Source organism: Symphodus melops (genome assembly GCF_947650265.1).
Source record: "Symphodus melops genome assembly, chromosome: 20".
Lineage (NCBI taxonomy): Eukaryota > Metazoa > Chordata > Actinopteri > Labriformes > Labridae > Symphodus > Symphodus melops.
In genome coordinates, this window is record NC_136710.1 from 7,384,562 (window position 1) to 7,399,063 (window position 14,502).

Sequence of the window (14,502 nt, forward strand, 5' to 3'; positions counted from 1 at the left end):
TACTAGCCTGCCTGCCTATATCTAGTATTTAACCTCAAACATTCAGTTTCATAGAGACTAATATCAGTAACTCAAATGTTTTGTAACCAGTGGTAAATGCAGAAAAATGAGAGCGATTCCACAGTAAACCACGTATACATTGACATGCCAGTATGACTGTTCACAATCAATACTTTGCAAAAGGCACTCCAAAAAAAATGAAATAAGAAAACCTTTAGCATGCGCACACCATTCATCAACATTTAACCAACCAGCTTTTCTCAAATCAGATGAGGCCCTGGATGAATTGTTCATGCATTTACACCATTTGGACAATCACATGAATCCCCTGCTCCAAGTGAGCTACTCTCAGAATAATTGGCGGCCATCTGGTCGCCACCAGAAATTGAGCGGACACAATGACTGAGGGAAAAGTGGGAAAGCGGAGAAAATGTGGTTAGAGTACACCGTGTGGTTGGAAAGCACAGTGCAGGAGAGAGACAGTGTTGTGTGTGTCTAGAAACACCACATGGAAAAAAGACATGATCTGCTGCTTAAAGAGGAATCATGCTGCAAACACGTCATAGGGATGTTGAACAATGTTGTCGCGAACTGCAGATGTTTCTTACATTGTGCAGGCCTGTATTTCATGTCGTCATAGTTTCTGGAATTTTTGTTAATCTGCCAAATTGGAAAAAAAATAAAAAATCTTTTGCTTCTTTTTTTTTTTTTTTTTACACTATTTCAGTGCAGTTGTTGTCCTGAAGAACCAGCTGTTTTTCTAGCCTTTCTGTCTGTACTTGCATGTCCGGTCTCATAGAATGTATGGAGGCTGTGAGTTGACCAGGTAACCCTGAAACCTAATGCTGTATTTCCCAGGCTACCCTCAGCTTGTCCACAAGCGTGGTGTGAGAGCTCGACTCATGAGGCTCTTTCCGTGCTCCACAGCCAAAAAGTCATCCTCAAGTAATCAAAGCAAGTGTCTCTTCACGGGCGCTCGCTCGCTCTCTCTCTCTCTCAGTCTTTGTCTCTATTTGTGTCTGTTTGAATCTTTTTTTTTTTCATTGTTGATGATGTTTACGATTCTTTTTTTCTCTATGGGGTCATGCTCCTCGAAACGGGCTTCACAAATGATTGCTTTTGCTGAAGTTGCATCTTAAATTCACTTTTATAAAATAGTTATCGACAGTTCGGTTTTACAGCTCAAAAAGCACAAAGAATGGTAACTGAATGTGTGATCTGGATTGATTTTTATATGCAGAGTGAAGTGCTCAGTCATTTTGTCGGAATGACTTCTGCTGTCGAAATGTTTTCGATCCTCTCTCTTGACGTTCATTTCTGCTTCTAAAGCATAATGTTTCTTTTCTTTTAAACATGAACAAAGGAATCGGATGTCTCAGGTTAAACGTGGAATAGACACCCAAATCTACCAGAGCTTGTAGACTCATTTGCTAATGAGGATCAGATCATTTAACGCATCAGCGTATAAAGCATGAAGTGTGTAGTATTCTGTAGCAGAAGGTTGATTGTGTCCTGTCAGTGGACCTTTTGTCTGCTCGGTTCAAAACCAGACCCTCAAAGAGCTAATGAGCCATTTAGACACTGTGTCACACTTCAGGTATGTGAGAAGCCCTGAGCCAATAATACAAGCCAAATGCTGCGCTGAGAGGACGCTGTGGTCGGTGACAGGGCCCAGACAGCTTCTGCCAACAGTACAGACCCATTAAAAAAGTATCTCAGGGTGCAGCCACCCTGCTTCATGAAGGGGCTCTCTGCCACAAGGGCTTTGTTCTGGAGTCGCAAGAACCTTAATTACCTCTGCCGTCCTATTAGTGTAGAGTTTTTTTTCTTTGGTTTCGTGAAGTCAATCAAAGAACATGGTATAAGGGTGAGAAAAAGGGCATCAATAAACGGAATTACATTGAACAAATATAGTTACATACCTTCACCTGTGCACACCTCGCGGTGAGTGCAGCATGAATCACTCTCTTACTCTCAGTGTGACGAACGCTCGAGCTGCTTCGCGTCGGTCAGTGTTGAGCATCAAGATGTGAACTGGTCAAATTATCCCTTATCCATCTTTGATAATCAGCAATGATTATAACATGATGGAGTTAAAGAAGATCAAAATGTACTTCTGTTAAACGTTTGATGGAACAATAGAGAATAAGGGAGGTAAAAAAAAAAATACTGATACAACAATTTAATACAGTTACTGCATCACTGGTGTCAAATATTGATAATTTAACTTTTTTTTTTTTTAAATGTGGCGCCAGTATGAGTCACTGCATCATTACTACATGACCTTAAACAGTGGCACCTTTGACATGAAAGTGGGTAAGATGTTCAGAAGTTAATTGGCCAAGGAAGAAGTGGGATAGAAGAAGAAGAAGAAGAAGACAGCGGGATAATGTCAGACGATGGCGAAAAGAGGTTGAAGGACGAAGCATGATGAGAGGTGATAGTGACATCAAAAGGCAGAGGATAAATATATTAATCCTGCACTTTACTTCCTGCAACGTTTCAGAGGCATCTGATATTCTTAAGTTAATCAGATGTCACATTTTATGACGGTGTTGCAATTTAATAGTTATCACAGAATCACTGCTTAGGGATATACAAGTGACCGGCAGGAAATAAGAGCCGAGTTAATTAAAAGGCATGTCATTTATCATGGCTTCGTAAAGATGTACCAATGTTCGATCTATCTTCTCATACGAGCTGAAGTAATGCGGTAAAGCTGGTCAGTAGATTCTCTCCAACAGATCTCAGCAGCATCGGTTCACGTCTAACCTCTTCCTCCCTTTCCACAGACAGCGTTGAAGATGAGCTTGAACTATCGGCGGTCCGCCATCGCCCCGAGGGCCTGGAGCAGCTGGAAGCGCAGACGCGTTTCTCCCGGAAGGAGCTGCAGATCCTCTACCGCGGCTTCAAGAACGTGAGTGAGGAGGCCAGCATGCATAATGTAAAGCTCAGTGGGCTTTGTTCTGTGTTGGACATACCTTCCTGGGCATTATTTTCCTTTTGATTTCATTTCATTTATTCTTTTTCATCCCCCTCCTGTGGCGGGCGGAGTTTTTACGATGTTCTATTGCTCCACTTCATCCTGGTTCCCATTTCTTTTGGCGTTCATTCGTTCGTTGAAGCTATAAAAATGAAATTCATGAATCTTATGAGCGCAGTTTTCTTTCTGAATCCTTTTATATCTTGCACTCACAGTTATCACATCCAAATGTGTTTACCACTGAAAATCGAATTGTACACTCTGCCAAAGATAATTAGCTCATATCTGGAACACATTGTGGAAGATTACTGATGAGCAATCAGGTCAAAGTCCTCCAGAGCAGCTCATAGAAACCTCTTTGTCACCTCTGGTGTGAGGCGTAATGAGATGACCCAGAATCAACTCAACCCAAATTGTCTGGCAATGAAAGAGAGCGGGATAGTGAAGAGTCCTGTGATGTTTGGAAGTCCCATGAGGCCTCCGTTTCCTCTTGAGCCTGCACTATATGCTCCTGCGAAGTCCCTGCAAAGCCTGCCCATTAGTCCTGCTTCCACTTGAGACGGAGAAAGAGGTAAGAAGTGCACTAATGAGGCTTTTAATTTGTGCCGCACACTCTGCATGACTTCCTCAGAGGGAGACGATCATGCAGACACTCTCTCAATAATTATTTTTGTTTTACATAACGGAGTTTGCCGTCAATCAGATCACAGCTGAGAGCATGAAAATGTCTTAACTGTTCGAAGGATAACGGTTCCAAGATGATGGATCTTGTTGACTTTAGTCCACCCCTGGGTAACCCTTATTATCCAGCAGCATCACCAGAACATTTCCATATATTGGCTCTATATTTAGAAAAGACTCCATACAGTAGGTGCTGATTCCCAGGGCTCTTTTTTAAAGCAATACTATTGGATGATAGTTTTCAGATCACATCAAATCTTGGAAGAAGAAGAAGAAGAAGATGCACTTAATTAATCCCGTGAAGGGAAATTCAATTGGTAGTGGTGAAACTGTTGATTCAAGATTTTCACTGCAAAATTTTCAGCATGTCAGCACTGAAAGTCTGCTGAATTCTAATTGTGTTTCCATGCTGGTTTAAAGTCTTAGTACAGCACCACAAAGCAACTAAACCAACACTGCATCCAGACCAGTATAGTTCATATGTGAGATTTATATCTGAAGTTTAAATGTTTTTAGTTTTGAGTGTTACTACAATACAGTATCCAATCAGAGAGTAAAGTCACAGTCAACAATTTAGTCTTGGGGCTAAACTTAGCTGTAATATACTCTGAAAACACTGAGGGTTTGTGGCACAGGATAGCTATGCAGTTAAGTCGTGTATCCCATGTACGGAGCGTATAGTCCTCGTCGTAGCAGCCGTGCACGACCCCTCGCTGCATGTCATGCTCTCTTTTCCAAACATTTCCTGTCTCTCTTTAGTTCTCTAATAAAGGCAAAACATGGCTCCAAACATAACACTGTAGAAATAGTGTAACCCTGTTGACAATTTCTTTCCATCCCTTTTCTCATCCAATCATTTGCTCTTCTGCTTTTGCTCCTTCTCCCTGCAAAGCATTCAGCAAGTTGCTGTTCTCCCCTCGTCTCTGCTTTCTTTATATTTTATATCCAGATAAATCTATTTAACTTGTGCATCATTTACATCCACTGGCACACGGAACAGTGTCACAAAGTGGAGTCTCTGCTCATCTGTGGGTTGCCACCTGGTTTAAATATGGGCTAGTACTTAAAAATGATCATGTGCCGAGGAGAAACCCTCATCATCTTTGTTTTTTAATATATTTAGCACTGCTGTGTCATTACACCATCTTATGGCAGAATCCCAAATTGTATAGCAGTAGTTTTTCTTTTTTTTCTTTTTTTACCCCCATCACTCAGTCCATGCAAGTGTCAGGGTCAAATAACTCATCTCTGATTCATCCCTCGCCTGTAAGATTGGTAGAATAAGACAGGCTTTCCAGGCCAGCCAGACTAATAGAAGCTGGCACGGCTCCCAAAATGAGAAATGTGGCCCTTTGTCCTTGTCGTCCAGGGCTTTGGAGCAAATCAAATGCCTCTTAATGTGGTCGTCAGAAGAAGGTCATTCGTCTTGACAACAAAATTGTTGTTCATTTGTAGCACAGGTGCTCGAATTCAAGCTTTGAGACAAAATGAACGTCTCTGACTGGGATTTACTCTGAAGGTGGAAGAAAAAGCCACCTCAAAGAAATAAGAGATTATGTCATTTCAAAAATCCCTTGACTCAAGGAGACAAAAGGAAATATTGCAATTTGTCCTCACATCTGCTTAAATCTGCTGGGCTTTCACAGTTCACAGTGCAGGGCATTGCCTCGGGCATTAGATTAAGATCACACAGTTTCTATTCCATCAAAGATGATGCCTCTGTTTGCAGGATTATTTCATTCCCCACATTGCTTATTGCCGCGCTGCTTCACTGGATCAGAAAAGGAATTTCACAGATTTGATTTTCTCATCATGGATGGGCTACGTTTACAAGACTATTGAATAAATACAAATACATTTTTGGACCTCTAATGGTCACCTATGAGATTGATAATGAACAATGATAAATGTAATCTGACTCCAGTTAGCAAAGTTTAAATACCCAAAGGAAGCTAAGAGATAAGAATGAACCAATAGAAGTGCAGCGTTAATCTACATTTCCATTTTTTGAGCTGAGTAGGAGAAAATCAAACGTGTCTATCAACCTTCTTTTAGTTCTGGCTCATGTGGAGAAAACAGCCTTTCCCAAAAGCTCAATCTAAGTGACGTCTGTGAAGAACAGTGAGTGAATGAGGTGCTGACTTTTAGCTCAGCCACATCAAAGTTCATCCTGATGGGAGCTTAAGGCAGCGCAGGCATCAACTGAGTGTAAGGATTTCACTGAACTTTAAATGAAATTGGAGAGGCACAGTGTTGTACGTGATGATAACTTGATAACACACTGGCTTCATTCTCAATAGAGAGACTGCCTCCCTCGCCAATATCATCACGAGGCGGGGAGAGCAATCCGATATAATCCGATCAGACGAATTTTGTATTTCAGTGTGCAACTTACTTCAACAATCACAAAGTTTTCTGACTTTTAATTTCCCTTCAGCATTGAGAGGATGAGTTAGCAAGGTGAGAGCGAGAAGCTGACTTGGACTCGAGCCTTTAATATATGTGTGTCTCGTGTAATCAGTGTTGTTTCAGTGGTAATTGTAATTGCCCATCACTGTATGTAAACAAACACGCTATTAGAGGAGGCACTGACTTCACTACTGACGTGAAATTAGATGTTGTGAAAAACTATTTAATGGCATGACATTTTCCTGCACTGCTTCAACAAAAGGTTGACTGTTGACAGCCGTTCACTGCAATGTTGTAGAGCATAAACAAAAGCTCTAATTAACCAGAGCTCTTTCAAACAACACAAAGAAACTGTCAGTATTACAGACCTACAAAGATGCTGGGGAGCAACCTTGGTTTTTAGACTGGATTTGTTCTTTCTTCTTACTGTGCTCAACATTTCTGCAGCACTAGCTGGAAAATACTAGTTTTAAAATTGGATACTAAAGTGAGATACTCGACAGAAAAGTAAAAGAATTCGGGGAAATACTATATTCACTTCCTTGCAAGTTTTATATATATAAGATGAAGCACCTAGCTGACAAATAGAAGTAAGGTTTACACATGGATAAACAAAAGGAGACATTGTGGAGGATGTTTCTGAAAGTCTTAGCCTACCTACCTATTTTGCTATGCTAATTAGCAAAAGTTAGCATGAGAGAAAACTCAACTAAAAGAGAAATAGCAGAAATCAGCTACAGTCCAAAACATACCAGCCAAACATAAATATGTTAGCATTAGCATTGTGCATATGTTAACATGCCTGCTAACAGCCCCGAGCATTACTTTCCATCGTAACCTTTCTTTTTTCAAAGAAAGGGATCTGCTCAATCCCCTTCTCCTGTGCTGTGATCGTGTTGGGTACCACTGTCCGGGGATTTGACTTCAAGGTCTTTTTCTAGACGGCTTCGTCTGTGTCGAGCCATGTACAGGAGCAAGCTGTTCATTGGCCGGGGAACGAAGGATGCAATCTTGTCGACTGTGGAAGCCGTCAAAAATGAACAGCCTTTGATGCGCCGCTGTGATCGGCAGTCAAATTTGTGATCCAAAGTTTGCAGCCACTGACTTGGGACACATCGATTGTTGTGGCCTAAACCATCAAAACCAAACTCTGATTGTCTCAAGTCAAGGTTGAGGAAAAGATCGTGGTTATACAGATGCTACCTCCAGTGTCCACCATGGAGAGTTGTTTGTATCCCTCGACACCATCAGGATTTCTTGGCTAGTTTACAAGAACAGCACCATGAACTGACTTTCAGACTTCATTAAATCATGTCACACACTGTCAAACTTCAATATGAAGAAACTGTTGTGCTCATTCTGTCTCCCTATCTCCCCTTAAATTCTTGCCCTCACTTTACCAAACAAGATATGCAAGTAGGTGAGTCAACAGAGGAAGAGTGTCAGGGGACCCACGCAGACAACCTTGCAGCATCCTCTTATCTTGAGACATGAGGAGGCCCCTTTGAAGCAAGTCAACAAGGTTTCCTCTTTACTTTTCAAGCTCCATTGCTTAGAGCTGCAAAAGGTTGTGAGGGCATGGTCAGAGAGGAAGAGGGGAATACCCCTTTGCTCTCAACACAGTTGCTCACTCTGAGGAAAAATTGTGTCTGAGTAATGGGGCAAAGACTGACTGAAGCAAAGTCGTACGACTTCATTTTTTTAAAACAAAAGTAAGGAAAAGATTCTTTCAGATAGTTACCAACATTCATTCTCAGATAACGCGACAGTAAAATGTAGAATCAGTGGGTACACATGTAAAATTAATTTATTTTCTGTATCAGTGTGTTCATTTTGTCGTTTCCATACCCAGGTACTGCCTGTTCCTTATCTTTGATTTCCTCCATCCAATGCCAAGGCATGGTTTATTTTCTTGTTTGTGGAAAAAAATTGAAATGGTCTCTCTCAGCAGACCATTTCCTTTCCTCCGAAAATATAATATCCTGCCCGAGTGTGCAGCCTCGCAGCCTCGCAGAAATTGAACCTACAGAACTCGCTGCCGTTATCACCGAGCAGCTGCGAGCAAGGTCATCCAGCAAGTCTTTGGTCTGCTGTTTTCTTTGAAAGGACACAAAGGCACCCTTCTCTCAGGTGTTATGTAAGACTATTCAGTGTTCCTAACTGAATGCTTGCAGACAACCAAAGGTCGTTTGCTTTGAAAAGCCATTGACAAGATATCTATTAAAGCGTGGATGGTTGCAAGATCAGAATAAAAAAACATTAGATTGAATGTTTTTCTGTCACTGTCAAGGGTTGAAGTAGCAAACATGACGCAGCGAATTCTCGATGCAGTATAATACCATCTTTAACTAAACGGGTGAATCTCATTTATCTAAAAGCGTTTGAAATTTGAATTCACAGGAGCCCTATTTGCTCTACTTTCAGCAGTTGCAGTAAATCACCTGCAGGGCGAGTATAACTTAGTAATAATATGGCCCTAGCCATAGCTAATGATACAGAGTTCTAATATAGCACTGCAGTCATTTCTTTGAGACCAAAATGGTGCATCTTACCTTATGTTGCAGGTGAATGACTCCTAACTTTGCGACGGATAACAAAGCACTTTGTAACTCACCATTCAGTGACTTCTCGAAATGAAAGAGGCTTTCTGCTTCCTCCTCTGTTTTGGACCCCAAACACCATTTCCAAACGCTATTGGCCACGCCTACACAGCCCAGAGAAATAGTTGAAACGGCACAATGAGTCCTTTTTGAACTCAATCCGAACTGTAGTGTTCTCAAACTTTAGTGAGTGCTTCATGAGACTGAAAAATCTGTTTATCTTACACGCATTTAAACACCTGGCGAGAAGTTCAAGACTTAGCTAACATCAAAGTGAAAGAGGGTAATAATACTCTCTCTGCTTGAGTTTTGGGTAACCACACCCAAAATTGATGTCACTGTGGAATTGACACACCGAGGAGTGCTACGTCCCTTAAGTAAGGCAGCAAGTTCAAACACGAGAGCTGCTGTTCACTTCCTCTTTTTAAAGAAGTTGTATCCATCTAACCTAGTTCTCAAAAAGTGTTTATTGGCAGTGTTCGGGCTGTTTGGAAGGCTGGCATTGATTCAACCTTTTAAATGTTTGACATCATGTCGACACAGTTTTCTGCCGTAATAATTGCTCTGACATGATTTTCCCCTCGCCTGGAAGAACTCAAACAGATTTAAAAATGTCATAGAATGGCACATTTCCTATTTACAGCCTTATAAAGTTTTAGAATCCATGAATTTTGAATTTTATTTGAAAAGTTCTACTGCCATACGTGAGATATTGACTCATTCCAGCTTTAACCTATTTATTCTTTGTGTTTTGTGCTGCAGGAATGCCCCAGTGGAGTTGTCAACGAAGAAACCTTTAAAGAGATCTACGCACAGTTCTTCCCACAAGGAGGTTTGTGCTGTGTTCTTGCTTCCCCCCCCCTCTTTGTCTCTCTTCATATCGCCTCTGCGAGCCGGACAGCCACAAATTGTCTCTCATGTCTGTTTACTAAAATGGCACAAGGAGCACTTTGCATTACACTTCCATCAAAGGACGACGAGTTTGTGAGGAAAGAAGGGACAAAGTGTGAATGCAGCGCTCATCATTATGCAAAGATTGCACCCGGAAAAAAAAAAAAAGAAGAGAGAAAACATGAGGACAATTTGATTCATCTGTTCAGAGAGAAAAGAGGCAGAGCAGTAAATATAACGTCTCACCACAAAAGGAACAATGATAAAACTTTCCTCTATAAGCTTTTTGTTCTCACTTATCAGTCGTTAGGGGAAATAGGAGCCATTTCTCTTTGAAGCTGTTCTGCGAAAAACAACACAACTTTTCCTCCTTTGCAGAAACAGTTGCTTCTGGTCTTAATTGAGCTGAAACGACAGCAGATATTTTTGTGATGTTTTTTTGTCTTTTTCTTTCCTCCGTAGATGCGTCAACATACGCGCATTTCCTGTTCAATGCTTTCGACACAGATCACAACGGCTCTGTGAGTTTTGAGGTAAGCTAAGTTTTCCCATTTTGCTCCAGCTCTTAAAAAAAACTCAACGTAAGAAATCTCCATCACTTTCAGCGCTGTAAAGAAAAGTCCCGTAAAGCACGGACAAATCATAAAAAAACAACATCACCGCGAGGCCGTGACTCATTACACTGGAGCATTATGTAATCTGCAACCCCAGTCCTTTTTAATTCAGCCCAAACAGGCCTGGTTTGGAATGCTATCAACACTTGATTAATATTTATGAAGGGCAGATATTTGCTTATTAGGACAGAAAAGCTGTCTTTCTGCCAATCCACAGCTTCACTGGATGAAATATGGTCTATTCTGTGCACACGTGTGGGGATTTCCCAGAAGGCCACAGAAGCTTATGTGTCAACAGACTTCTCATACTTCAGCTCTTTTATCCTTTGCTTTTTTTTTTTTTTTTTCATATACTTTATTAATCCCGCGAGGGGAAATTCGGTTTTCACTCTGCATTTAATGGAGAGGTCTCAGAGTGAGGGGGCTGCCCACAGAGGGCGCCCCAGAGCGGTTGTTGGGGTTCGGTGCCTTGCTCAAGGGCACCTCGGCAGTGCTCAGAAAGTGGACTGGCACCTCTCCAGCTACCAGACCAATTTCCGGACTTGGTCCGTGCCGGGACTCGAACCGGCGACCCTCCGGTTCCCAACCCAAGTCCCTACAGACTGAGCTACTGCCGCCCTAAGCCGGCTTCTCATTAATAGCTGAAATACTATCCTTACCGGACAGTTAATGAATGAAATCGGATGAGATTCTCCCTTTGATTAATAGGCATGCTGATTGGTTTAACCTTGTCTGTTAGTTTTTAACATTGCATACGGTCTTACACATCGTTGTCAGTAAATCTCCTTTTCGCTGCAGGATTTTGTCATGGGCCTCTCTATCCTCCTGCGAGGAACCATCCAGGAAAAACTCAACTGGGCTTTCAACCTGTATGATATCAATAAAGATGGATACATCACTAAAGAGGTTTGTCCTTCTGACACATTCACCGGAACAGCCAGTTTACTGGCCCCTTCGAGGTTCATGTGTATTCTGAAGAAACCTTGGTGTTTCTGATTTTATTTTTTCCAGCTTTTTTTGTAGGAAATGTCTTCAATATATCCCTACCCTCCAGTTTATTTGAGTTCTATGGAAAGTCCCTTTTTGATTCCCCTGATATCATTTGAAATAAAAGAACACACCTCTGTGAAGCAAATAGCTGCCTGAGCTAAACGCTTACGTCTGTTTGCATGCACGCTCACATACTATTGTGCTGATGAATTGCTTAGATTTATATAAATCCTTTTTATGGGACCCAAGGATGCTTTACATGAGGGAAGAACATGTAGCGCACAAACAAACAGAATGAACTAGTCAGTCAAACGAAGAGCAAAAACCTTGTTTGCTGGGGATAAAAGGATTCAAACGAGAGTTGGACAGGGAGGTCTTTTGGAGAGGATGTTGTGTTGTGGATGTGAAGTGCCAAACTGCCGCCGTCTGATGTTCTGATGTTGAGCATGCTTTGTGTTTACAATGTACACCATCTTGTATTTTATTAAGCATGTGTACATCATTAGGAACACTACACTCAAAAAACAGTCTGGTTTGAATGTAAAAAAACCTAGCTCATCAGAGAAATGTAAAGACAGGAAAAATGAGTTTCATCTTTTGATTTCATCGTTCACTACTGTCAACAGGCCATGAAATCAGTGTTAGGCTTTTCATTCACATAAATAAGCATGTGATCACTGTTTTTAAAGTTTTTGTATTGATGCATCTATCTGGTTTTTGTGAGAAAAAAAAAAAAAAGTGCAGTCTGAAAACAGCCGTGACCATCGTTTGAGCCTAAAACTTCCTACCATGAAGCAGTTTCTGTCTTATCCTTGATAATAAATAGACCTCCCTGTGAGCAGTTTTCACGAGGACCAATACTTTCAGTAGAAAATGTTCAAATTAAAATCCCAACCGGAAAAAATCCCAGGGAAAGCTCAACATCTCTGCTCCATGATACTGAAATGATCGACACGTCTTGTTCCATAAGGGCTGACTGAGGAGTCGTTTGTGTCGGCGAACTGACCTTTTTCTACGTGTTTTGATAGGAAATGCTCGACATCATGAAGGCCATCTACGACATGATGGGAAAGTGTACGTACCCGGTCCTCAGAGAGGAGACGCCTCGTCAGCATGTAGAAGTCTTCTTCCAGGCAAGTGTGTCGCTGGCTCGTCCCAGAAGAGAGGCTTTAGAGAACCTCCTTTATTTATTCTTCCTCTCTCTCCTCCTCCTCCCTCTGTCTCAACAGAAGATGGATAAAAATAAAGACGGAGTGGTTACCATAGACGAGTTCATCGACTGCTGCCAAAATGTAAGCTGGATATCCCCTTCTTCACTTCTCTTCGGGCTCTCTCGGCACACGTTCTCACTACGTTTGTTTTTTTCTCTTTGTGCACAGGATGAAAACATCATGCGATCAATGCACCTCTTTGAGAACGTTCTTTAACTCTCGGCCCACTGCGACGGCTTTGGGAGAGAAATTCATCTTTAGCTCTGACTTGGACTCATACTGTGTACAGTGTGCTATGCAGACTTTTGACCGTAGATAAAAGCGTTGTTCATCACTGAGGGGCCACATGGAGGAGTGGGAAATGTGGTGCAAACACTCTGGAATGATCTCTCTGAAATTAGAAATCAATAGAGAGGAGAGGTGAAGGGGGGGGGAATGTTTTTTAAAACGTGTTGATTTTTCAAAATAAAACAACTTCAAGGTCCACTCCCACCACCTGTCTCCGGAGTGTTTTTCAATTTACAGAATGCCGCATTCTACAAACAGTTTGAGCCTTCGACTTTACGGAACAACACGAAACGAGGTTTCAGCTTCAGCCTTCACTTTGTTTTTATTTCCAGGCAGGTAAAATCACTGTGACGTTTAACAGCATCAAAAAATAAAACGGAACAAAGTAATTGCCGCTGTAGTTTTCACGTTCCGAACTGCCTCTAAATTCCAGAGTGTTTCCACCACGACGTAGTTAACCATCATGGACTTTGAAAGAAGCATTTAGACGACAAAAAAAAAAAAAAAAAAAATCTAGAGGTGAACCATTTTGAATTGTAAATAATTATATAGCATTACATGATTACTCTGTGGGGGAAAAAAAAAAAAAAAAAACATTCAACTTTGTCCATGTTTACTTGCCAACTAGAATGGAGACCACACAAGGATTGTATTGATGTCAATATCGGACCATAATAACGATGGTTTGTCTACAGAAGCACACAGGTAGCTACATTTACCACCAGTATAAGATGAGATGATCTCTTTGTCCTAAGATTCATGCTGCTTTTTAGTGTATTTCTGTCAAGTCAACACTCATAATTCTGTCTTTATTTGTGTTTCTGCAGCACTGTTCATACTGTGAGCAGTGCTGGAGGTTGTTTATATGCTTCTATGATCATTGTACAAAAGATTGTCAGTTGTACAGTATTAAATGAAAGTTTGCTCTCGGGTGAATTTGAGCTCTTTAGATTTCTTCGTTATTCACTGTTTTCATGAGAAAAGTCAGTAGAGTTCACGTTTGAGTTCACTGCAATGCAACTTTGAATTCTATTCGTCCTTTTCAGGTTGTTCGCTAATTCCCTCCTTACTGTTTCCCCGCCTCCTCTTCCTCCTCCTGGGCTGCCTACTCCCACTCAGCCTGATTGGTCCCCGCCGTCCAAGATTAAAGCTTTGCTTGGCCCCATATGAGAGCGAACACAAAGCATGCTGGGTAGAAGTCTCACTTATTGACTTCCTGTTGCTTGTTGGAAACCACTGGACCACTGAGAGAAGTTTCTGGACATTTTGTAGATGAGTTTCTGAAGCATTCAAAGGTTGCTCGTGTTTTGGGATTCAGACATTCTGACAGTACACGACATTACTGGAAGTACAAGTCAGTGAGGAAAACATTTCTCAATACAGCATGAGCTTTATTTATTCATTTAAAAGACAGCAATTGTTTTGTTTTGTTGTTGGACACTATGTATAGTTGCACCGAATATTTATCAAACTGCATTGTGTTCCTTGATTTCTGTTTTTGTGCCTTACTGTTTGTAACATTAAACACTCTAATTTGATTAACAATTCACTTTATATTCGCAGACATCGATGAAATGTGACATTTTACTGATTAAATTGGGGAAACACAAGTTTGTATAATTGTCCATCTCCAAACTACTTTTCTTCTGTAAATAAAACCCAAGGAAGAAGAGTCACCGTCTGACGCCCCCTTGTAGTGGTGAGAGGATAATACAAGGACTGCTACCAGGACTGCGTCAAAGGTCAGAAGCCAGCTAAGCTAATGTAGATATGCATGTTTAACAGTGTCCTTCTTCTGACATCCTCAATCTATTTCATGAGATATTAAAGAATAA

At 41.2% G+C, this 14,502-nt stretch overlaps 1 protein-coding gene across 13 annotated transcripts in view; it reads left to right on the forward strand.

Moving 5' to 3' along the window:
• kcnip4a (potassium voltage-gated channel interacting protein 4a) overlaps positions 1 to 14,287 on the forward strand; it is a 117,718-nt gene extending 103,431 nt beyond the window's left edge. For 7 of the 13 annotated variants that reach the window (XM_079371205.1, XM_079371197.1, XM_079371202.1 and 4 more), the window contains 6 exons: positions 2,793 to 2,917; positions 9,436 to 9,505; positions 10,027 to 10,097; positions 10,977 to 11,084; positions 12,197 to 12,460; positions 12,548 to 14,287. In XM_079371205.1, the coding sequence (XP_079227331.1) occupies positions 2,793 to 2,917; positions 9,436 to 9,505; positions 10,027 to 10,097; positions 10,977 to 11,084; positions 12,197 to 12,460; positions 12,548 to 12,595 (686 nt within the window). In that variant the 3' untranslated portion in view covers positions 12,596 to 14,287. Of the gene's footprint in view, positions 1 to 858; positions 959 to 2,792; positions 2,918 to 9,435; positions 9,506 to 10,026; positions 10,098 to 10,976; positions 11,085 to 12,196; positions 12,461 to 12,547 lie in introns of all 13 variants that reach the window. The other 6 variants (XM_079371207.1, XM_079371198.1, XM_079371208.1 and 3 more) reach the window with 3 other exon arrangements.
• The last annotated feature ends 215 nt before the right edge of the window (positions 14,288 to 14,502 follow it).